General features: G+C 45.8%; 2 protein-coding genes across 3 annotated transcripts; one reads left to right on the top strand and one right to left on the bottom strand.

The window, feature by feature from the left end:
* The first annotated feature begins 2,498 nt into the window (after window positions 1-2,498).
* Window positions 2,499-6,354, top strand: LOC101159552 (galectin-3). Its single transcript, XM_023952724.1, has 6 exons — window positions 2,499-2,610; window positions 4,294-4,407; window positions 4,504-4,992; window positions 5,065-5,153; window positions 5,221-5,392; window positions 5,784-6,354. Exons 2-6 carry the CDS (start codon window positions 4,372-4,374, stop codon window positions 5,940-5,942), a joined length of 945 nt encoding a protein of 314 aa, XP_023808492.1. The 5' UTR covers window positions 2,499-2,610; window positions 4,294-4,371; the 3' UTR covers window positions 5,943-6,354.
* Window positions 6,058-23,054, bottom strand: LOC101172211 (mitogen-activated protein kinase-binding protein 1-like). Of its 2 annotated transcripts, none has more exons than XM_004083381.4 (31): window positions 22,469-23,054; window positions 21,594-21,685; window positions 20,984-21,046; window positions 20,859-20,916; window positions 15,948-16,118; window positions 15,732-15,869; window positions 15,462-15,644; window positions 15,244-15,386; window positions 14,969-15,158; window positions 14,548-14,691; window positions 14,303-14,475; window positions 14,145-14,236; window positions 13,945-14,070; window positions 13,787-13,857; window positions 12,472-12,593; window positions 12,317-12,392; window positions 12,128-12,239; window positions 11,975-12,038; window positions 11,736-11,846; window positions 11,493-11,653; window positions 11,165-11,418; window positions 10,990-11,087; window positions 10,749-10,915; window positions 10,422-10,571; window positions 10,274-10,340; window positions 9,483-9,631; window positions 8,804-9,412; window positions 8,642-8,720; window positions 8,457-8,527; window positions 7,457-7,542; window positions 6,058-6,634 (listed from the first exon to the last, which is right to left on the bottom strand). In XM_004083381.4, the coding sequence occupies exons 1-31, from the start codon at window positions 22,568-22,570 to the stop codon at window positions 6,524-6,526; spliced, it is 4,233 nt and encodes a 1,410-aa protein (XP_004083429.1). In that variant the 5' UTR covers window positions 22,571-23,054; the 3' UTR covers window positions 6,058-6,523. The 2 variants fall into 2 exon arrangements, with proteins under 2 accessions (XP_004083429.1, XP_020570340.1); XM_020714681.2 differs by having other exon boundaries at window positions 10,990-11,081.
* Window positions 23,055-23,071: the final 17 nt, after the last annotated feature.

Raw genomic sequence — 23,071 nt, 5'->3', positions numbered from 1 at the left:
TGGTGACTCCAGAAATCGGCGATCCATTGAGAATGTCTTTATGTACCTGCTGTGCACGTGCGTTAACCCAGGGTTACCAAGTGGAGCGTAATTACGCTAACTCATATCCGGTGTTTTGGAACCGACATACCCAGAGTAAGCGAGTTCAGGCGGATTTCAGCCAGAGTTCAGGGTTAAAGTCAGGCTAGTTTAAACATGCTTCCTGGAATACCCCCCAACAAAGGAAGTTCCTACTGCTAAAAATAAAGATTTAAAAAAGAAAACCGCTAAGAATAAAAATGATTTGTTTGTATTAGCTTTTTTTATCCTAGCAATATCTACTTTTCCTTTAAAGATCACAAAGAAACTGCAAAGAAATTACCATAAAACTAATGTTTTTATAATGTTCTTTCTGAAATTTGAACTTTAACATTGATTTTAAATTACTAAACATATAATCAATATTTCTAATGCTTAAAATATGTCAAGTAGCTTTAAAAAAAAGGATAATTCCTTTTTACTCAAAACACACATTTGCTCTGTTTATATAATAAACAGTAAAAACTTTGAAGAACCTTTCTGTTGTAACTTAAAGTTCCTGTTTTTTTTAGATAAAACCTTAATTCTAATTTAAAAAATTCATTTATTTTGGACTTTTTCTAATATATATGTAAAAAATGTCAACTTTTGTTTTTTTATGTGAAAAACAACAATTTATCTATATTTATGTGTGTGTGTGTGCGTGGAAAAAATAAGGATTTTTGTGACTCAAAGAAAAGGATTCAGACAGACTTTTGTGAGGTTTTAGATCTCCATGAGGTCCATGGTGTGGCAGATCACGGATCTTCTGAACTAAAGAACAAAACATTTTCCATAGAACCAAGTCGAAACATAAATTCATGTATAAATGGTAAATAAAAATAAAAAGTTGTGTGTGACGAACACACCATGACGTGAAATCCGAATCTCAGATTGTGGACTTTCTTCTGCTGAAGGTGTCCGGTCTCCCTGACAGGGGCGCAAATTATGGTATATGCGTCGCATAGGGGGGCGCCAGGCTAAAGAGGGCACCAAAATGGTATTCCTGATTAAAAAAAGTGCATTAGCAAGATGTTAAATTTATTTAAATCATTTAGTAATTCTTGCTTGGCCATTTGATTTAGTGGAGCAGAACACCGGTGAGATGTATGGAAGCATTTCTGTAGCATAACTAAAAATAAAAGTCAAAACCAGAAAATGTCATTTTCAAAATGAAAGTGTTTTTCTCCAACTCAAAATTAAAATGAAAAAGCAATCCGCCCAACAGCTATTTCTTTGTCTTCTTCAACACTGCTAATTCTGTCACTTAATGATAAAGAAAATTGTATTTGACCTTTTATTTTTCAAAATGTTCTCTAGTAAATCTGTAGCAAAATTCATAGAAATATATAGTTTGACAATTAAAATGGATGGACAGAAATGTTTTTTTCATTTTCACAATGTTGAATGCATCAACTGACTCAAAAACAAAATGTAAAATCAATCCTTCGAAATGCTTCTCAGTAAGTGACAGAACGAGCGACAGAAAAAGCGGTTTGGCGGATTGATTTTTCATTTTCATTCAGAGTCAACAAACGCAGCTTTATTTTGAAAATGAAAAAGCATTTGTGGTATTGACTTTTATTTTGAATGATGCTACAGACATGCGTCCATAGAGAGGTGAAGGAGACAGACATGAGGTTGGTGATCTGACATCAGAGGTCATCGCTGTTCATCATCCGGTCACTGTGGCCTTCTGGGAAAATGAGTGCCGGCGTACACGACAAGTCAGTCACAACAGCGAAGAACAGAGGAGAGCGGTTCAGATGATGATGATGATGATGATGAGGAGGACAGAGAGAAAGAGAGGCGATCAGCTGACGATGAGGAGGGAGAAGAACAAAGAGGTGCAGAGGGAACTCTGGGGCGTTCGTTCCTCAGAAGATCCTTCTGAATGACCTTCACCACACAGAATTGGGGACTCATTGCCGGTTCCTGTCAGCTGTTGAATTCTCGGAGATTCTTCTGCAGATTCGGACATTTTTCCAGGCTTAGATGAGGGTTGATCTAATAACGTGGCGACAACAACAGTCCTGGAGATTCATCCGGGTGGGAAATTCATGCAGTTTGATTTTCTGCAGAAAAAAAAATCAAACTAGAGGAGAAATCCTGAGACACTGGGAGCATGAGGTCCTGCATTGTTTGGGAATGCATAGACTGACCCGTCTATTGTCACTAATCGTGTTAGTGTGAGTGAGAGGCAGCCCGGGCGTCCCATGACCGCTCAATGAGAACATTGTGCAGACGTCCAGGTAAATAAAGTGACAGTCAGCTGATGGACATCTGTCTCCATCCGCTGTTTCCCCCCCCCAAAAAAACGTCTCTTTCTCATTATTTTTCTCTAAAAAGGATCCATTTTAAAATAAATGAAGCGTAAAACAAAAACGCTTTAGCTTAACGGCTAACGGCTTCTCAGCCCTGAAGTGGAGTTTTTTCTGACGGGGGGGGTGGGAGGGGCTCACCGCTGTGAGGGCCATAAAAAGCCGCCGTCGCCCGCCGGGCGGCATCAGACGCTCTGAGCTGGAACCTCCAGAGACGAGACGGCGAGGGAAGGTGAGATTTTGATCTCAGTTTGGATTCTAGAAAATGTGATGAAATGAGATTCACACTTTTTCTTTTACAGATTGTCCAAAGTGTGGATAGAATTCACTGTTTCTGCCGTTTAAAATGTACATTTTCTTTAAATATTATTATACTTTATCTACACAGAATGATTAAAGAGTTGATTTCTTTTCTTTAAGTAACATATTTGGATAGTTTGAAGGAAAAGATGTAAACTAACAAAGTTTTCCATCTCAGTTACTATGACAACGTTTTATAATCGATGTGAATCATTTTTTACCGCACTGATTGATTTGCCTTTTTAAAGGTTTTTTATTGGCGACAGTCAAGATTATTTCCTTTTTCTTTAATATGAGTGAATGTATCATCTAAAATATTATATAAGTAATATATATATAATATTATATAAGATCACAGACTAGAAGACACATTTCTTGACTGGAAACATCATCTGAACAAGTTTCATCTGTAAGAATCCCATTTATTGTAAATATTTTGTAAAACGAGTAAAAAAAAGTTGAAGTCTCACTAGTTGTCTCACCCTGGGTGTGTGAAATTCAGTTTCCACATTTGACCCTGTTTGCATTCGTCGTTTTTTTATTTATCCAGACAGAAATACTTTTCCTTTAAAGATAAAATATTAAAACACAAAGAAACTGCAATGAAATAACCATAAAACTGATGTTTTTATAAAGTGATTTATGAAACTGTAACAGTTACCCCGGGGATGTGAGCTGCAGCACAGCCGGCTTAACCCCCCCCCCCAATCCAACCCCTTAAATCCTGACTGTCAAGCAGGGAGCCAAACTGAGGATTTGAACCTTCAGAATTCCAGTCTCTGGGCAGACACTCTACCACCAGGCCACTACATTGGTTACATTTCCAAATATAAACTTTTGTTGTTTTTTGTGGTTTTTATGTGGTTACATTTTTTGAAGGGGGGCGGGGGGGCTCTAGTTTTTAGGGTGGGAGGGTTCTAAGCTTCTATAGTTCTCATGTTTTTTTGAACTGTTTGGGATTTTTTGTAGTTTTAACATCTTATGGTTTTAGTTTTTTAGTGTGTTTTGTGGTTCTAGTTTTTTGTGATTCTAGTTTTTTTGGGTCTTGTTTTTTTTTGTGATTCTAGTTTTTTTATGGTTTTAGTCTTTTGTTGTTCTAGTTTTTTTTTATTTTAGTTTTTGCGGTTCTAGTTTTTTTGGTATTAGTTTTTTTGTTGTTCTAGTTTTATGTGATTCTAGTTTTTTGTGATTCTAGTTTTTTGTGATTCTAGTTTTTTTGGGTCTTCTTTTTTGTGATTGTAGTTTTTTTGTGATTGTAGTTTTTTTGTGATTGTAGTTTTTTTGTGATTCTAGTTTTTTGTGATTCTAGTTTTTTTGGGTCTTGTTTTTTATGATTGTAGTTTTTCTGATTCTAGTTTTTTTCTGATTCTAGTTTTGTGGTTCTAGTTTTTTTTGTGATTCTAGTTTTTTTGTGATTCTAGTTTTTTTGTGATTCTAGTTTTTTCTGATTCTAGTTTTTTTGTGATTCTAGTTTTGTTGTTCTAGTTTTTTTGTTGTTTTAGTTGCTTATGGTTGTCTTTTCTTGGGTCTTTGGTTCTGCATTTCTTTGTGGTTCTGGTGTCAGGTGTTTTTCGTATCATAAGTTGAAGCTTCAGTCTCTGAACTCTTTTTGCAGGTTTTGAGTTTTGTTGTTCTTGTGGTTTCTACTAAAGAAGGCGGGGTTTGTTTAAGCGTACTCCTCCCTGCGGGCATCATGGACGCCTCCTCCAGTCCTCAGGTCTCCACTCTGGTAAACCTGAACTTTTCTTCACATTCGATCATCAAATGTTTGAGCTTCAGTCGGCCACTCTGAAGCGGTGTTTTCTGTCCCCCCGCCCCTCGTCAGAACGCAGACGCTCAGTGTGGCGGCTGCCCCCCCTCCGCGTGCACCCAGGGAAGCAGCCCTTGGCCCTGCCTGCCCCCGTCTGGATCCGGCTTTCCGGCGTGGCCGGCGCAGCCCGCCCAGGCGACGCCCTGCTGGAACGGCCAGCTGAACGCGCCCTGTTGGCCGGCGACACAGGCCCCTCCCACTTCTGTCACCCCTTCAGTTCCAACTTCAGCCCCGGCTCAGGCCATGGCACCCTCCCCCTCTGTGGTCCTGTCCCCCACACCTGCAGCGACTCAAGCCCCGACCATGCAGCCGTCCTGTCAGCCCTGCTGGCCCGGCGTCCAGTACCAACCGGCCCCGCCCCCTCCAGCCCCCAGCATTCACCCCAGCCTGGCCGGCTGGACCGCTCACCCCGGATGGCCCTACAACCCGGGACAGTCAGGCTGGCCCGGACAAACCCCCGCTCTCATGCCTCAGCACTGGCTGCCCCCCACGTCTGGTCCTTTGGTGAGTCCCGCCTTGGCAGCCCCGCCCCCATTTTCTTCCCTCTGGGGTTTCTAACCCGCTGCTCTTTTCTAGAATGTCCCGTACAACCTGAACCTGGGCAGAGGCATGTACGACAAAATGATGATGACCATCCTGGGCTACGTCAAGCCCAACGCCAAAATGTAAGCCCGCACGTTCATGCGAAACACGCCGCGGCGTGGAGCAGATTGACAGCTTGACCTCTCTCAGGTTCACTGTGAACTTCCTGAGAGGCAATGACATTGCCTTTCACATCAATCCCCGCTTCAATGAGGGCGGGAAACAGGTGGTGGTCCGTAACCATAAACTGGGGGAGCGCTGGGGCCAGGAGGAGAGAGACCTGAAGGGGCCTTTCCCTTTCGCCGCTGGGAGCACGTTTGAGGTGAGGAGCGAGGAGCGCAGATCAATGCCGACCTACCCAAACCCCAAATGTTTGCTGTTGTAAATGTCCATCAAATCTGAAAAATTAGCCATTCTGGGGACGTCTGAATCACCATCTGCTTCAGTTCAGATCAGATGGAGATCAGAGCGCTGTTTGGGGAGGAAAAGGGGCGTGTCAAACCTCAACGAGGGGCCCATACCACTATACTTCCAAAAACAAACTTCAGTCGAACCTGAACTCATCCACCTGACTCCCCAGAGGAGTCCTAACTTTACAAACTACCTCTGAATGCGGGTCACTGAAGCTCTCCGACCCGGTCTGAGGAGTTCACGTGTCCATGTGGAGTTCTGTGGTCACATAAATCTCTCTGACGGGCGCTTTGTCTCTGCAGATGAAGGTCCTCTGCACCGCCGAGGCCTTCAGGGTCGCCGTGAACAACATCCCCATGTTCGAGTTCCGCCATCGCATCCGAGAACTCAACCAGATCGACCGCATCAACATCCTGCACGACGTGGTCCTGACCTACATCAACGTGGAAACGCTTCCTTAGGGAGACGGCGCCGGAAAGAACGCTTCCTCTGCAACATTTTAGCTTCTGGAGATGCTTGGATTAAACCGCCGCTAACAGATGTGTTTTAGCGTGAATTAACTTTTCTGATCATGGATGTTCGTTTCATTTAGTTTATTATGCAGCAGAACGGGGAAGCAGTTTCAAAACACAGAAAAAAACTTTTAGAAAAGTTTAAAAATCTACAAAATGTTTAAAAAAAGGAGGTATTCTAAAAAAACAACAACAAATAAATGACATTAATGAATATTAATTTCACTGTTTTTCATCCCATTTTACAGGAAGTGACATTATTTTGAAGGCTGACATCATCAGAGCACAGATCTGTTCTGACATCATTTCCTGCTGTAAAATATTTCCAACTTTTTACTGAAATTAAACTTTATTAAGGTCACAACTGTGTGTTTGTCCGTTAATGGAGGAGAAAGATTTAAAAAAGGCGACTCTGTCAAAGGTTAAAGTGCATAAAACTAAAAGTCACATCTTTTGTGTTTAATGAAGTTCCTGAGAAGGCGGAGCGGTTGGACGCCCGCTCTCCTTCACCTTTGCCCCCCTCGGCTCCCTCATATGGGGGGGGTTATTTCCAGCTGGGCTTTCACGGCGAGCAGAGCTTCGGTCAGGACGGCTCTCATCTCCTGCTGCTCTTCACTGGGATGCTGGTTTCTCCGCGGTAACTGTGGACGGACACACAGATGGTTTCTCCCGTGATTAGGTCACAGCGGGAAGGACCAATCATAAGATCAAATTAGAGGGGGGGGGGTGAAAGTTAGCGTCAGATGCTCTGCAACCATCTGTGAGTCAAGGTTTGAACAGAAGTCATCAGAAGTTTGCTTGCTGTTCAAAGCATTTTTAAGCAGCGCTTTGACTTCCTGTGTGAAGCAGGTTTGAAAAGGAAAGTGTCGGTTCACTCACAGGGTCCATTTATATTCTCACATGAAACAGATAAAACCTTCTTTTTCCCCTGCAGTGAAAACTTCTTTAAAAAAAATTATCATTATTAACAAACATGCGACAAAAAATACACTTTTTTTTCAAAATGGCGGGTTGCTGTTGGGTTTGTCTCCATAGCAACCATTTGACTTTTTTATCGTCCGGGGGTGACAAACAGGTCTATGTATTTTTTAGAAGAATTGATGACAGTACATTTTTGAATTTCCTTGACGACAGAGGTTTTTTGTTAACCACGCCCACAATCTGTATATCTTCATAATGTACATTCATATTGTTTCGTTCAGCTTGAGCCGAGGATTCATGTAATCAATTCATGTAATCAATATTCCCGTAAAAAAAGTTTGTGAGAGAACAGGGGTTCGCCACATCGACGAGCTCGCCACGCAAACGCAATTCAAGATCAACGATCCGTTAATTCCAGCAAAGTAGCCTCCCGATGATGCTTGAGGGGTTAGGAGGTGAGCGGAAGAGTTTGGATGCTTCCAAAAGTTGATATTGTTTTTTAATTTTGACTTTCAAGATAAATTGAACAAACATGAACTGACCGTTGTGAGAAGCGCCACGGTTTTCTGCAGACTGCTTTGGAGATCTGCGGCAGCTCGCCTGCAGGTTTCCACGGAGACCGTAAAACCTGCAGAGAGATGGAAGGAACGCGTTTAGCTCAAACGTCTGCTGGACAATGACCCCGGAAGGGGGCGGGGCCTTTCCCAGCTTTCACCTTCAAACAGGAACAAAGCAGAACTCACTTTACAGAAGTGAGGTCAAACCCTCCTATGCAAGGATTTACGTCCAAAGTGTGGCAGCGACACACAAAAACACACAAAGATGTTATTACTGGTAGACATAACACTTTGAAATAAACAAAAAATAAGAAAAAAAGACAAAGAATTGGTGGGATTTGTGATTAGAGCTGCAACACGTATCCGAATACTCGGATATCTGGAATCAAGTAGATCAGGCAATGTAATTATCACTCTGAAATGCAAAATAATGTAAGATTTTTAAGTACATAAACTAAATGAATGTGCTACTGTCACAGGAAGTCAAAAAAAACTTCAAAATAAAGCGTCAATGAAGGTTTTCATTTTCAAAGTAAATGAAAAAAAAGAGACGTTCAGTTTAGTGAAAAAAGTACAGACAATAATTATTTTTAACATATAGTACATAATTTGAATAAAAATACAATGAATATGAGTTTGAGAATATTCTGAAAATCTCGTAAATGAATGAAAAACCGAACAGGAACGCGACTTCCTGTCCTGGATCTACTGGAACTTTAGAGGATGGAAAAACTGGAGCACATTTTCAGGAAGTTAACAGAAAAACAACAGAGTGACATTTATTTCTCAATCTTTGTGCTTTTTATGTGTTTTGTTGATTCTGATCTAAATAAAGGTATAAATGACGGTGAATAAATACATATTGTTTTAGCTTAGACAAACAAATAGCAGCTATTCAGACATATTATAATAAATGTAAGGACCCACAGCCCTAAAGGAGGGGAGAAACAGAAGGTCGCAAAGGTCGCGCTCTGAGGGAACTGACCTGTTTCGGGGCTTCTGCTGTGGTTGTCATCAGCCACCAGAGGGCGCTGTTTTTCGTCTCCCTCCCTCCAGCTGCAGAAAAAAAGTGGACAGTTTCAGCAGGAAATCCTGATGTGGAGCTTCCTGAGCTCCTAACACTACAGCTTTCTGTTCAGGTGAGTGATTACAGGTGATGTGAGCCCCCACCTCGCGGACAGGGACCTCCGTTTCTGCCTTACAGGCAGAGAACTTGGAGAACCGGGATCCAAACCGTGTCTGAAACACACTGGAAAGGCAACACCAAAAACCACACACTGTTAGTTGCTGAGAAGTTCCTGTCAGGGCGGACTGCAGGGGGCGCCGTCTTACCTTTGAGTTTTTCAGGTGAGGGCGGAACCCAGTAGCCCGCATCTGCCGCAGGGCTGGAAGCTCCGCCGCACCAGCTGGAGCTCGGCCTCATCTTGTGGAGGCGTCCGGGGCTGAGCGGCTGCCTCAGAAGCGGGATGCGAGAAGGCGGAGCGTTGGGACGGACAGGTGAGGCTGCGGGTCGACTCTGAGGGGGGCTGCTTGACGGAGGACTCAGCAGGAGAGACGGCATCGATGAAACTGAGGGAGGGAGGGCGGTCCGAGGAGAAGAGGAGAACAGTGGCGGCGCCGTCTCCACATCGCCACCGGAGAACCTCCTTGTGCTCTCACAGGTGCACGGGGAGCGCGGCGGCGAGTCAGACCGAAGGTCATCGTCCAGAGACAGCGACCTGCTGCTTTTGGCCAGAGAGCTGACGGTGGGGTTCATGTAGGAGTGCTGGATCCTGGATTTGGGGCTCTCCCAGGGCCGCGGGGACCGTGGCGAGCCAGAAGACCCAGAAGAGGGGGAGGAAACAGGGAAGGAGGGCTTCAGGTTGTCTTCAGACAGCGACAGCTGCTGAGGTCTCATGCGGGACTCCCTGTGGCCACCAGGGGGCGCAGGGGAGCCCAGAGCTGCAGAGGAAGCTGACGCTTAGCCACCACAGGGTTTTGATGAAGAAAAGATGAAGATGGTGACACCTACGGTTTGACGCCAAGTCCTGAGCAGAATGGGACTTCTGGAAAGTGGGGTCAGAGGTCAGCAGCTCTTCACACGCAGGACTGGACCTTCTCCAGAGGTGGGATCCAGAGGACTTCCTGCCGGTTCTGACTTTAGCCAGGCCGTCCCGCTCCCTGTCGACACGATTTTGTTTTTGTGCATCACCTGGTCACTTACCTGTTCATCTGCCTGCTTACTCTTTACAAAGCATGAGTGAAAAAGTGTTTTTCACCAACCACAGTGGGCGGGATGTGTGAGGAGGAGGGGCTTAAAGCAAAGCGCCATGTTCACCTTCACATTTCAATGAGTCCCCTTTCCATTCGTAGTGATTATCTTTGACTGAATATTTATTAATCACATGTTCAGAGCAGAAAATAATTTATTTTATAATATTTTATTATTATTAGACATTAGTATCAGAATACTCGGATACCTGTTTCCAAAACTCGAGTACAAACATTTGCAACGTTCCAGATTATTCTTTAATAATCTAGTAGATGATAAACTTCAAGTTATGTAGTTATCACTCTAAAGTTTATAAAAGAAACAAACCAAAGGCGCTAATGACACAGGAAGTAAATATATTTTCAAAGTAAAGTGTTGGGGAAGATGATCATTTTCAAAGTAAAATAATTGGGTTATCTTGTGATCCATTTAACATGTAACATTTATGCTTTAGTTAATGCTTACTACATTTAATTAAATCAAATGTGACGTAACTGGTTGTGTACAATTAACGCATGAAATGAAAATAAATCAAATCAAAAGGGCGGTACCTGTCATGGCGCCCTCTGGACAGGAAGCGAGAAGAGATGCTGACCCTTTGGAGGCAGTTCTGCCCAGCTGCAGGTAAAACCAGGACGACAACGAGGTCATGAAATCAAGAGTGAGACCGTGGTCCCGCCTTTTGGGGGAGGCTCTTACTGCTGCAGCTTTCTCCCAGCGTCTCGTAGTTCTCCCTCAGGAAGTCCTGCTGACTGCGGTCGGCGTTGACGCTCCTCAGAGCTTCGTCCAAACTCGTCACCGCTCCATCCTCTTCTTCCTCAGAGCTGCTGAGGTGACGGGACTCTCCGTCTGAAGACATGATCAGGAGCAGAGAAACTTAACCAAAAATGTTTATCAATGTGGAAAAACGTAGACAGAAATAGCCTAAAATCAGTCATAAGTTAAAAGGAAAAATCTTTGTTTTTTTATGCTAAATTGTTTAAAAACAATTGAAAAGTTTTAAAAGTGTTTAAAGTTCTAACTGACAGCTACACGGGTCTGGTTGTTCGTGGAGGCTCCGCCCCCGGTCCGGGATGGAGTCCCCGCTGTCGTATCCGAGCGAACAGGCGCTGTCAGGGCTGCAGCCGTCCTGGCTCTGGCTGAGGAGCTCCCGGTCCGCGGAGCCGCGGCGGCTTTCCCTCGCCGTGTGCTGGCTGACATCACAAACACAGAGGTGAGGAGCGTTGAAGCGTAAGCAGCAGATCCTCGGTCCCGTTGGGGCAGTTACCCGTCTGAAAGCTGCTTTTCCTCGGGAAGGAGCGCCGCGGCGTCTCTGGGGCAGGACAGCCAGGGCCAGCGCCTCCAGGACCTCTCCTCCGCCTGCTCCTGCAGAGAAACCACCACAATGACGGTGATCTGAGATCTGAGCTCCTCCTTCCTCTTTGATTGACAGCTCTGCTCACCGTGGCGTCCTGCAGGCTGGAGGGGACGGGTTTGTCTTTGTCCAGCCAGTTTGGGCTTCTCTTCTCCAGCTGTCTCAGGTCCAGCATGGACTTCACCATCAGTTCCAGGGAGCCGATGCGACGAGACCATCGTCTCCGCGGACGCTTGGGTGTGTCAGGAATCACCTGAACGACGGCCCCGCCCTGGGGGGGAGCTGCAGGATGAGAACCTCCCAGTCTCACCTCCTCAGAGTTCTGCCCGTCGTCCCAGGACCCTGTTGGAAGAACGTTCAGAATGAGACCCCGGGATGAAGGTTGAAGCTGTGTTTCACGTGTAATCTGACGGTACCTGCGTCTTCGTCTGCGTCTGCGTCTTCGCGGCTGTCAGAAGAACTGCTGCTTGAGCCGTCGTGGTCGCTGCTGTCTTCCACGCCCTCCCCGTCTTCCTGCGTGAGCTGGCGGCGGTGGGAGGACAAGCTGCCCAGAAACGGCGCACTGTGCACCTCCCGCCTACAGCGACCAGAGGAGAACCGGCTGGGTTAAGGAAGGAACAGCTGACGATGAGAACGCCATCATCCCGCGGCGCCTTCACCTGAGGGCGGACGGCCTGAACGGCGGCGAGTTGGGGCTTTGCTGGAGCTGACGCAGCCTCTCTTTCATGGTGAAGGTCAGCTCTGGAGCAAGTCGCCACATGAAGATGCAGCTGGAAATACGAGCAAAGTAAAGTAGTTTTAGGACTAGATGATGCTTTTAGGAATCTGAGTTTACAGTTTTGAAATCCTCAGATCTTCACAGCGATTCCTTAAAGGCTCCTGATGTTTCTGGACTCACCTGTCTCCCGATACGGTGATCAAATACTTGCAGTCGGCTGTGAACTTCAGTCCTGTGACAATTTCTGGAAAAGCAAAGATTACTGCACATGAGCCTCCTCTGCTTCTGTGCACATGCTCAGTCTGGCTGACGGAGGGGCGGAGCTTCTGTTACCCGAGTGTCCGAACACCGAGGCCACACGCTCGCCGCTGTAGAAATCGAAGATGCTGATGTTTTTGTCGGAGCAGCTGGTGGCCACATACTGACCTGACGGATCGATCTGCACCTGTCAGGAAACGGCGAGCTGTTGAACACGGAGGAATCGGTCACTGGGGGGAGGGGCTTGGGGGTTTAAAACTGTACCTTCAGCAGAATCCCGTCTTCACTCACGGATCCTTTGTAGGCTTTCTTCTGTCTGCCGCTGCTGATGTTGAAGATCCTGCAGAGGGAAAAGACCCTGAGAGTCGCTCGAAGAGCCGGCTCTGACAGCCGTGGGGGCCACGCCCCCCGCACCTCACCTGATGCAGCGGTCCTGACAGCCAACGGCGGCGTACTTGCAAGTGGCGTGGACAGACATGTCGTAGAGCGTGGTTTTCCTGACCGTGTGGTGAGAGCGCCTGAACTCCGTTCCTCTGTCGGTCTGAAAGAGAAGCAACGCAGAGAGCTTCCTGAGATTCTGCTGCTGGAGGAAAAACGCCGCTTCCATCAGTCCAGGCGTCTGAACCGAGTCACACGGGGAGTTTTTATCCACTTAGGACCAAAGAAAAGTTTTTTTTCCAGGAGCAAAGAAACAAAACAATTTAAAACGCTGCTTTAGGACAGGGGTGTCCAAACGTTATGATTTTGTGAAAATCAAGCATTCGGTTCTTAAAAGGTTTGATTTTAGAGCCAGCGGACTGGTAGACATTTCATCAGGGGCAGCATTTGGCCACGGGCCGGACTTTGGACATGCTTACTTTAGGACATCAATGGACCATCTTCATGACTTCAAAACTCATGAAAAATAGTATTGATGCATTTTTTCTGTGGCATTTTCGTTTTAAAAAATGTAACATTAATAAATATTAATAATGAAACAAAAAAACACATAAGAAAAATCAAATGGTTACAATATGCAGATTTTCTTTTTTAAATGTAACAAAACGTAAAAAAATATATGTATAAAAGTGGAAAACAAAAAACTGTATAATAAAAAAGAAACAAACAAATAGCCGATTACATATAAAATCAAATAAAAAGATCATATCTGAGGATGTGAGGCCTTCATCCAGTGTGGAGGTTAGGAAAAAGGTTTTATTTAATTTAATTTAGCCTTTTAATAGTTTTTACCTTTTCATTGGATTTTATGAATTATATCAGTAATTACTATTTTTACTATTATTTATTTGATGATCTAAAGCACTTTGAGCAGGAAAGTGATCTATAAATAAAGTGAAATACCAAATAAAAATAAATAAATATAAGGTGATTTAAAAAAAGTAAGACAATAAAATTAATAGCAACCATCATTATTATTACTGTACTTTAGAAAACAGAGCAAATTGAATTATTGACCTAATAGTGTAATCAATGTAAGATCGAATGAACATGATCCCAAATCCTCCCATAATCCTTTTCACCTGTCTCAACTTCATGAAGAAACGAAGACCGCAGAAACGTTTTTTTTAACATGTTTTTAAGGAAAACAAACAGTGAAGTTCAGTTGAATCCAGTCGTGGGCAGGACGGAAAACGCTTGAACTGACCATCTAAGACCGGCCGTTCCTTATTTATTTTTCCTCTGTTCTAAACCCGCAGCTGCAGCTGCAGCCGCAGCCGCGGGTTTGGATTTTACCTGGTGAGCCGTGTGGAAGTAGATGCTCTTGTCGGCGCCGCAGCTGATCATGCTGACTTTGTTCTCACTGGCTACAGAATGGGAAGAAAACCTTTAGAAACTCTGAGGAATCAAACTGTCGCTGAGACGCCGGCGGGCGGGCGTGGGAGGAGTCTCACCCGCGAAGCGGACAGCTGTTATGGACGAGGAGTGCTGATCGAGCGTCTGCACCAAACTGTAGCCGCTGCCGGCGTCGAGGACGTGGATCAGGCGGTCCCGGCTCGCCGAAGCCAGCAGATTCAGACCTGACAGCGCGGACAGATCGATGAGCCATGCTTCAGAAAAGGAGAAGAAGCCCCTCCTCCAAAAAACGCCAGACCTGTTTCTGGTTTGCTGTACTCCAGACAGAGGATCTCGGCATCGTGGGCCTCCACCGTCACGATCTCCTCCATGCTGCTGAGGTCATGGATCCTGTGAGGGAGGAATTCACGCTGTAAAGGAGGAACCTCAGCGGCTGTTTCAGTACCGATGGACTACCTGAGCATCCCGCTGCGATCTCCAGTCGCCAGGTGTCTGCCATCCGGGCTGACGCCGATGGCTCTGATGCCGGTTCGGGGATCAGAACTCCCACTTTTGTCCGGGTTTGCAGGACATTCGGCGTCCAGTAAGGCGCTGGTGCTTCCATCCATGTAAATTATGTTCAAAAGATCCTGCAAAGCAGAAGATTCAGGAGACAACTGGAAGGCAGAAACCTTTAGCCTCTTTGGTGAGGCCAAACTCACTCTGCTGAGGGTGTTCTGACGGTTCTGGTGGGTTTGGGTCCGCTCCTCTGTGCCCCACAGCCTCACGGTGCCGTCAGCTGAGCAGGTGAAGAAAGCGCCAGAAGACGAACCGGCGAGAGTTTCTCCAGCGACGTCTGGAAACATCTGAGCGGCAAAGATCAGATTTTAAAATTAAAATCAGTTTTTTATGAATAGAAAGTTATTTTTCTACAGTTTTTGCATGTAATAGCGTCCTGATCACCTTTAGGCCTTTAATTAATGAGGATCAGGTCAAAAATAACTAAAATCAAATTACAGAACAAACAACGCTGTGATTAAATAATACTTTGATCATTTTAAAACAATCGACTACATTTGGAATATTTCACAAAGGAAGGTGCAGCAAACAGGTGGAGGTGATGCTGAGCCTCCACCTTCGTACCTGCAGGTCCCACACGCACGCAGCATGGAAGAGGGCGGAGCTTAGCTTCCCCGCCCTGTGCACGTCTCTCACGTCCCACACATACAGGCTGTGGTCGTTGTACAGACAGCTGAGCCAGCGGTGGGCGGAGTCGTAGGTGAGGCTGATGACATCTGGGTAATGGGAGTCTGCTTTGGCGGGACGAATGTGGCTGCAGAGAGAGAGAGAGGGACAGGTTGGATTTGGACTTAAGACAGGAACTGTGGTGGATGTGCTGCTCCTAAACTCTCCCACACCTGGAAACGGCCACGCCGAGGGTGTGCGGCCGCGGCAGCGTCCCCACAAACCGCAGGTCTGGGCTGAAGACCCGCACCGCGCCGTCTGCGCAGCCGCAGAACAGCACGTCTTCAGACAGCGATATGGACCGCGCCATGCTGGTCTGCAGGACAAAGCGTGACGGCCCGTGAGCCCAAAGCACCTGCAGCTGGGCTCCACCTGCGGACGAGCCCCTCACCTGGAGGTCCACCCACTTGTCCAGCGTCCTGCTCCGGTTGAGCTCACACAGCAGGCCGGAGCTGGTTATGCAGAAGGTGGAGTCGCATTTGGAGCCTCGGCCGCAGGCCACGTCGCAGAAGAAGTTGTTCCTCAACTCTCCCAGCAGCCCGACGCGTCCCAGCAGCGGCACGGGGGCGCTGACCTGCACCACGCACAGGAGTTATCTGACTCTAGACGCACCTCCGTTCTCACACAGCAGCCGTGAACCGTAAGAAACGGCCATCAGTACCTTGCTGGCCCTGCAGTGGTCCAGATACCAGAACTTGACGTGCCTGTTCCCAACAGTCACAAAGTAGGACCTGTCCTCAGAGAAGGAGACGGCCGTCACCTTACTGGACACCTTGTTAGCCGCCACCACCACATCCATCTGCAGGAGAACCACACGCGTGTGGAGCTCAGATCTGAGAGCTCAGACAGATATCTTCACTTTTGTGTGTCCACACACCTTCCAGGCCCAGACGTTGACCATCATGTCGTGCTGGTTTCCCACGCTGACGATGTACTTGCTGTTGGGAGAAAACGCCACGCAGGAGACGCCGTATTTGTGCTCCTGGAGCTCTGCCACGTGCCGCCGCTCCGCCACGTCCCACAGCCTCACGGCGGGCATGTGACCGCTCTGATCCAGAACACACGTGGACAAAAAAAGAGAACCTAAACTGTTCTGACTTCAGCGTGTGGAGGGATCTTTAGAGGCTTGGAGCTGAGGTGAAAGGGACTGAACCCAGCAGACACGGGTCAGCTGTACCTGCTGTCCTCCCAGCTCTCCGGGATTATGCCTCCAATCCTCAGACTGAAAACTTGGTCTTGGGTCTAAACACTATTACCTCCTGGGGATCAAAAGGTCAGCCAGCTATTTGTGCCCCCTCGCATTACAAAGGAGGGAAAGGACGCAGAGAGTTGGTAGGTAGTTGGACGGTAATGCATATGGATCGCATTAAACACAAAAACACCGTTCAAACCCTTTTCCTAACGCTTTATCTCCATAGCAACCATTTCATTTTTTGGTCGCATGGGGGTGACGAACAATTCTGCGTAATTTTTAGAAGAATGGAAAAAAGTAAATTTGGGGATTTTCTTGGAAACGGAGGAACAGCAGTTTTGAATATTTTGAAAAATGATGCTCCAACAGTGAGGTTAGAGCTTAAACTCCCTACAGCAGGAGCTTATATTTGTAGCTCGTACTAAAGGCGACCTTTTGCCAAGGTCAAAGGTCAACGAAACTTCAGTGTAACTGTAGACCCAACTTGTGTCCATCCCATAATAATTTCAGTTTTAGTAAATTTCAATTTAGTAAATATTTTTAATCTTATCAAAGAGATTTTGACAATCTAGCCACAGGGGTTGCAAGCCAGTTGCCTCTGTGCCGGTCCCAAGCCCGGATAAATAGAGAGGGTTGCGTCAGGAAGGGCATCCGGCGTAAAAATTGCCAAAATAACTATGCGAATCATCCACACCACTTTAGACATACCGGATCGGTCGAGGCCCGGGTTAACAACGACCGCCACCGATGCTGTTAACCTACAGGGTGTCGGTGGAAATTTGACTACTGTTGGTCGAAGAAAGAGGGGAGGCAGAAGGGCCCGTTGCCAGAGAGAGAAGGGAAAAGGCAGGAACATAGGTTTGAGAATAGGGACTCTTAACGTTGGCACAATGACAGGGAAAGGCAGAGAGCTGGCAGACATGATGGAGAGAAGGAAGGTAGATGTACTGTGTGTGCAGGAGACAAGGTGGAAGGGCAGCAAGGCACGTACTATTGGAGGAGGATACAAACTGTTCTATCATGGTGTTGATAGGAAGAGAAACGGGGTAGGAGTGATTCTGAAGGGGGAGTTTGTAAACAGTGTTCTAGAGGTGAAAAGAGTCTCAGACAGGATGATGAGCCTAAAGTTGGAAATTGAAGGGGTGATGGTGAATGTAGTCAGTGGGTATGCGCCACAGGTTGGCTGTGAGTTAGAAGTGAAGGAGAGATTCTGGAGTGAGTTGGATGAGGTCATAGAGAGTTTTCCCAGAGGAGAGAGAGTTGTTATTGGAGCAGACTTTAATGGGCATGTTGGTGAGGGCAACAGAGGTGAGGAGGAGGTGATGGGCAGGTTTGGTGTGAAGGAAAGGAATCTGGAGGGACAGATGGTGGTGGACTTTGCGAAGAGGATGGAAATGGCTGTAGTCAACACTTACTTCCAGAAGAGAGAGGAACATAGAGTGACATACAGAAGTGGAGGTAGGAGTACTCAGGTGGACTACATCCTATGCAGACGAGGTCATTTGAGAGAGGTTAATGACTGCAAAGTGGTAGTAGGAGAGAGTGTAGCCAGACAGCACCGCATGGTGGTGTGTAAGATGACTCTGGAGGCCAGGAAGAAGAAGAGAGGGAAAACAGAAAAGAAGACCAAGTGGTGGAAGCTACAGAATGAAGAAACTTGTGAGGAATTTAGGCAGAAGTTGAGACAGGTCCTGGGTGGTCAGGATGAGCTTCCAGATGACTGGGAAACTACAGCAGAGGTTATCAGGGAAACAGGTAGGAAGGTGCTTGGTGTGTCATCTGGAAAGAGGAAAGACGGTAAAGAGACTTGGTGGTGGAATGAGGAAGTACAGGAATGCGTCCAGAGGAAGAGGTTGGCTAAAAGGAAGTGGGATGTAGAAAGGACTGAGGAAGGTAGACAGGAGTACAAGGAAGCGCAGCGTAGAGTGAAGAGAGAGGTGGCAAAGGCCAAACAGAAAGCTTACGATGAGCTATATGACAGGTTAGACACAAAGGAAGGAGAAAAGGACTTGTACAGACTAGCCAGACAGAGAGACAGAGATGGGAAGGACGTGCAACAGGTAAGGGTGATTAAGGACAGAGATGGAAAGGTGCTAACAACCCAAGAGAGTGTACAGAAAAGATGGAAGGAGTATTTTGAGGAGCTGATGAACGTGGAAAATGACAGGGAAAGAAGGGAGGAAGATGTGGTTGTTGTGGAGCAGGAAGTAGCAGAGATTGGAAAGGAGGAGGTTAGGAAGGCTCTGAAAAGGATGAAGAGCGGAAAGGCCGTTGGTCCTGATGACCTACCTGTGGAGGTATGGAAGTGCTTAGGAGAGACAGCAGTGGAATTTCTAACGAGGTTGTTCAATAGGATTTTAGAGAGTGAGAAGATGCCCGAGGAATGGAGGAGAAGCGTTCTGGTTCCGATCTTTAAGAACAAGGGTGACACGCAGAACTGCAGCAACTATAGAGGAATAAAGTTGATGAGCCACACAATGAAGCTGTGGGAAAGAGTAGTGGAAGCCAGGCTTAGGAAGAAGGTGGAGATTTGTGAGCAGCAGTATGGTTTCATGCCCCGTAAGAGCACCACTGATGCCATTTTTGCTTTGAGAATGTTGATGGAAAAGTACAGAGAAGGTCAGAAGGAGCTGCATTGTGTGTTCGTAGATTTAGAGAAGGCGTATGACAGGGTGCCGAGGGAGGAGCTGTGGTACTGTATGAGGTCGTCTGGAGTGGCAGAGAAGTATGTCAGAGTAGTTCAGGACATGTATGAGAGAAGTATGACGGTGGTGAGATGTGCTGTAGGTCAGACAGAGGAGTTCAAGGTGGAGGTGGGACTACACCAAGGATCAGCTTTGAGTCCTTTTTTGTTTGCTATGCTGATGGACAGGCTGACAGACGAGGTAAGACAGGAATCTCCCTGGACAATGATGTTTGCGGATGACATTGTAATTTGCAGTGAGAGTAGAGAGCAGGTGGAGGAACAGCTAGAGAGGTGGAGGTTTGCTCTGGAAAGAAGAGGCATGAAGGTCAGTCATAGTAAGACAGAATACATGTGTCTGAACGAGAGGGATCAAGGTAGAAGCGTTAGGTTACAGGGGGCTGAGGTGGAGAAGGTGCAGGAGTTTAAGTACTTGGGGTCAACAGTTCAGTGTGATGGGGAGTGTGGAAAAGAGGTGAAGAGGCGAGTGCAGGCAGGTTGGAGCGGGTGGAGGAAAGTGTCAGGAGTGTTGTGTGACAGAAGAGTGTCAGCAAGACTCAAAGGAAAGGTGTACAAGACAGTGGTGTGACCAGCTCTGCTCTATGGGTTAGAGACGGTAGCAGTGAGACAGAGACAAGAGGCTGAGATGGAGGTAGCGGAGATGAAGATGTTGAGGTTCTCCTTAGGAGTGACCAGGTTAGACAGGATAAGGAACGAGTACATCAGAGGGACGGCTCATGTTGCCTGTGTTAGCGACAAAGTCAGAGAAGCCAGACTGAGATGGTTTGGACATGTTCAGAGGAGGGATAGTGGATATATTGGTAGAAGGATGTTGGAGATGGAGCTGCCTGGCAGGAGGGCAAGAGGACGGCCAAAGAGGAGATACATGGATGTCTTAACAGAGGACATGAAGTTGGCTGGTGTTAGGGTAGAAGATGTCCATGATAGAGTGAGGTGGAAAAGGATGATTCGCTGTGGCGACCCCTGATGGGAAAAGCCGAAAGAGAAAGAAGAAGAAGATCAAAGAGATTTTGACCCCATTCATATTTTATGTTTTTTTTACCCCTGTGATGTCTTTATTTTTTTATTATTTTTATTTTATTTTTTGGGGGGTTGTTCACCATGTCCAAAATTCATGTTCACCAGGTTCTAGGTGCGTGCAAATTTTGGACAGTTTTTGAGTTTGTGCTCAAAGGTTCTGGACGGCTGCTGCAGAATAATAATAATAATAATAATAATACAAATAATAACAGATCCATACATTATGTATTGAGAGATGATGCTGTCAACTTTTTTTCTTATCTTTTTCATGTCATTAATTTATCAACAAATACAGTTGAAAATCAGGTTTATCCTCAGCAGATCTTTAGCTTCCAGCTGTAGTTCAGCCAGCAACCACTAGGGGATGGTTTGTAAAGCTTGACTTTAGAAAAAAAGTTGTATTTCCTGCTTTTTTACATCCATGTTTTACGTGTCTGTTCTCGCTCTTTTTGTGTTTTCCATCTTCATCCCGGTTTCCAGGTGAACTCTTCAGCCGTTTGTGCTCCTGACGGGACTCTTGAAAGTCCGGCGTCCCTTGCATAGCTGCGGCACGACAGGCCGCTCTGGCCGTCTTTTGGACTTCAGGCTCTGCTGCCATGGTAACCGCTGCGACTCCATCCACTTAGCACGCTCTTAATCGGCTTTAAGGATTAAGGTGGAGCCTTCAAACAAACGTAACCACAACAGAACGGAGCGAGGCCGCGTCGCGCAGAAGAATGTGTGACGCAGCAGAACCTCCACTGCTGCCTGAGCAGGAGCTCCATGACGCCATTCTACCGATCGGAGCCGGTCTGCATGCAGATCATCCAAACATTTGGACTAATAGAGAAGGACTAACCCTTGAGAGAAGCAGAAAGAGCGGTAGGACTCACCTCCCCTGTGACCAGGAACCTCCCATCAGGAGAAAAGGCCAAAGCGGTGATGGCTTTTCTGTGACAAACACAAACATTTCAGGACGGAAACCATGACAACACCTCTGTTTTTAGGGCCCATTTACCTGGAGGTGTTGATGATGTGGTTCTGTCTGTTGTTCCTGGGGTCCAGCAGGACCACCACACACCTGCAAGAAGGAAGCCAGGATCAAACCTCACGAGGATCACTCCATCCCACCTGTGGATCCTTCGGATGCATCCACTGCAGCTCAGCTCATAGAAACATCTTCATAAAATTCATTTTTAAAAAGAAATGGACTGTTTTCGCTCAAACAAAGACCTGCTGAGGAACTTCAGATGACGCTGAAGTGATAACTTTCTGTTTTTCCGTAATGACCCACATCAGGATTAACATTCTTTCATGAAAACACATTTAAATCCTAAAAAAAATCCCACTTCAAACGTCTTTTCATCTATTTTCAAAGCGTTCCCGGTGGTCTTTCAATCATATGTCGTCTTTAGCCTAAATCTAAGACATAGTTTCTGCAGAGCAGCAGGAGTTAAAAAAAAAATTCACCTCTGGGGGCGGGGCCATTGGGAAGGAGCAACCCCGCCCCTTTTCCCCTTACCGTGTGTATTCTACGTCAGAAATAAGATTTTTTCCGTTTCAAAGTGGAGTGAGTGGTGCGTTTGATTCGTCAGTGGGCACATGCCGGTGTGACGGTGGCCTTTTACCCTGCAGGATAGGCGATGAGTCCAGATTTCGGGTCACAGGCCAGACCGCTGTTTCCTGAGGCGGTGACGCCCAGCACCTTCTCCAAAGTTACCTGCACAGGTAGCAGCCGGGGTTGGGAGGCGATTGAGGTCATGAAAGGAGCAGGAAGGGGGGGATATAAGCAGATGGAAATAAACGAGTGTTTACACAAATGTTAACAGTTGTTTATGAAAAGTTAAATGAGCAATTACAAACTAAACATGTTGGGTTTATTTGCATACAATTCACTACTTTGACCTTTTTATCTGAACCACAAAAAAGAGGAGGGGTGTTATTACAAAAGGGTCAAAATGTCCTTATACATGTTTACTTATCTATAGTATATTTACCCAATTTCTATGGGTAAATTGTACCCATGCTACCCTTTAAATAGACAGTAACGTTTACAATTTACATTAGAAAAAAGTTAAATGCATCCAAATGCTTTGTTTTTTTGTACATAAGGTGACAGATTAAGCGTCAAAAACTTAAATGAGGAAATGGCTTATAGAAATACTAACATGAACTTGTTTACTTAGGAAAATAAATAAAGGGTTATAGTATTTTTATGTCTTTTGGTTATTCAAGGATGGGACAATATTTATCATGTATTTGTACTTAAAAAAACGATTTTAAAAATTAAAATATATATATTTTTGGGTTGAAAAGGTATTTTTTACACAAAAAAGTGGAATATAATTTAGTATGATGAACTTGAATTAAGTATTTATTAGTTGTGAGGTTATTTTTTTTACTCAAGCAAGTTTGCTCAGATAAAATAGGAGATAAATCAATGTTTTTGGGTACTAACAGGTAGTTTATTGTAGTATTTTCATTAGTTTTATCTTCTTCTTACCTTTCTGCTGAGGTTTTCTTTGCTCTTCTTTTTGTTCTTGATTGACTGCGATCGCAGCAAATTCCTGATTCGACTTTTGATGGTGGATCCGTCTGCTGGCATCTTGTTGACCCAACGGAGTCCCGCTAAACCTCCACCCGGTCCCGGGAGCTTCTGGTCCGCCCCGCGTGGCTCTCAGTCCTCATCAGAGGTGGCGCCCTTCCTGCGGCATCGATCCTCCAGTCTGGGTCTCGTGATTGCATCAACGGCCGCTTTTGTTCCCCCGCAGTTTTAATAGGATCGCGTGAAAGAAGCGGATGTCCGCGCGCGCGCGCGCCGACGCTCCTCTGTTTGATCTCACCGCCTTAGATTAGGTTGCATTTTCTCAAGTTGATCGCGTTAGACTCCCAGAAGCCTCTGCGCGCACGAGCCAATTCCCTTCAGATAAACTGCATCCATTTTCTTAATTAAAATATTCAATATTTGCTTTCAGATACTTTTTCTTTACTTTCAATTTTTTTTTTTGCTTTCAAATTTTCTTTTTGTAAAAACGTCAACGTGATTAACTCGCATTATCACTGCAGATAAACGTTGATTTGATGTTGCAATCAAAGGGGAAAACTC

This window comes from Oryzias latipes, chromosome 24 (genome assembly GCF_002234675.1).
Source record: "Oryzias latipes chromosome 24, ASM223467v1".
Classification (NCBI taxonomy): Eukaryota; Metazoa; Chordata; class Actinopteri; order Beloniformes; family Adrianichthyidae; genus Oryzias; species Oryzias latipes.
This window is presented reverse-complemented; position numbering and strand designations above follow the sequence as displayed.

Excerpts from the sequence above, each read along its gene's own strand:
- LOC101159552 (XM_023952724.1), top strand. The coding sequence starts at position 4,372 with ATGGACGCCTCCTCCAGTCCTCAGGTCTCCACTCTG. Across the intron at positions 4,408-4,503 it reads GTCCTCAGGTCTCCACTCTG|AACGCAGACGCTCAGTGTGG; the intron begins GTAAACCTGAAC and ends GCCCCTCGTCAG. Across the intron at positions 4,993-5,064 it reads CCCCCACGTCTGGTCCTTTG|AATGTCCCGTACAACCTGAA; the intron begins GTGAGTCCCGCC and ends GCTCTTTTCTAG.
- LOC101172211 (XM_004083381.4), bottom strand. The coding sequence starts at position 22,570 with ATGCCAGCAGACGGATCCACCATCAAAAGTCGAATCAGGAATTTGCTG. Across the intron at positions 14,237-14,302 it reads GATCGCAGCGGGATGCTCAG|GATCCATGACCTCAGCAGCA; the intron begins GTAGTCCATCGG and ends CCTCCCTCACAG. Across the intron at positions 11,847-11,974 it reads ATCACCGTATCGGGAGACAG|CTGCATCTTCATGTGGCGAC; the intron begins GTGAGTCCAGAA and ends TCGTATTTCCAG.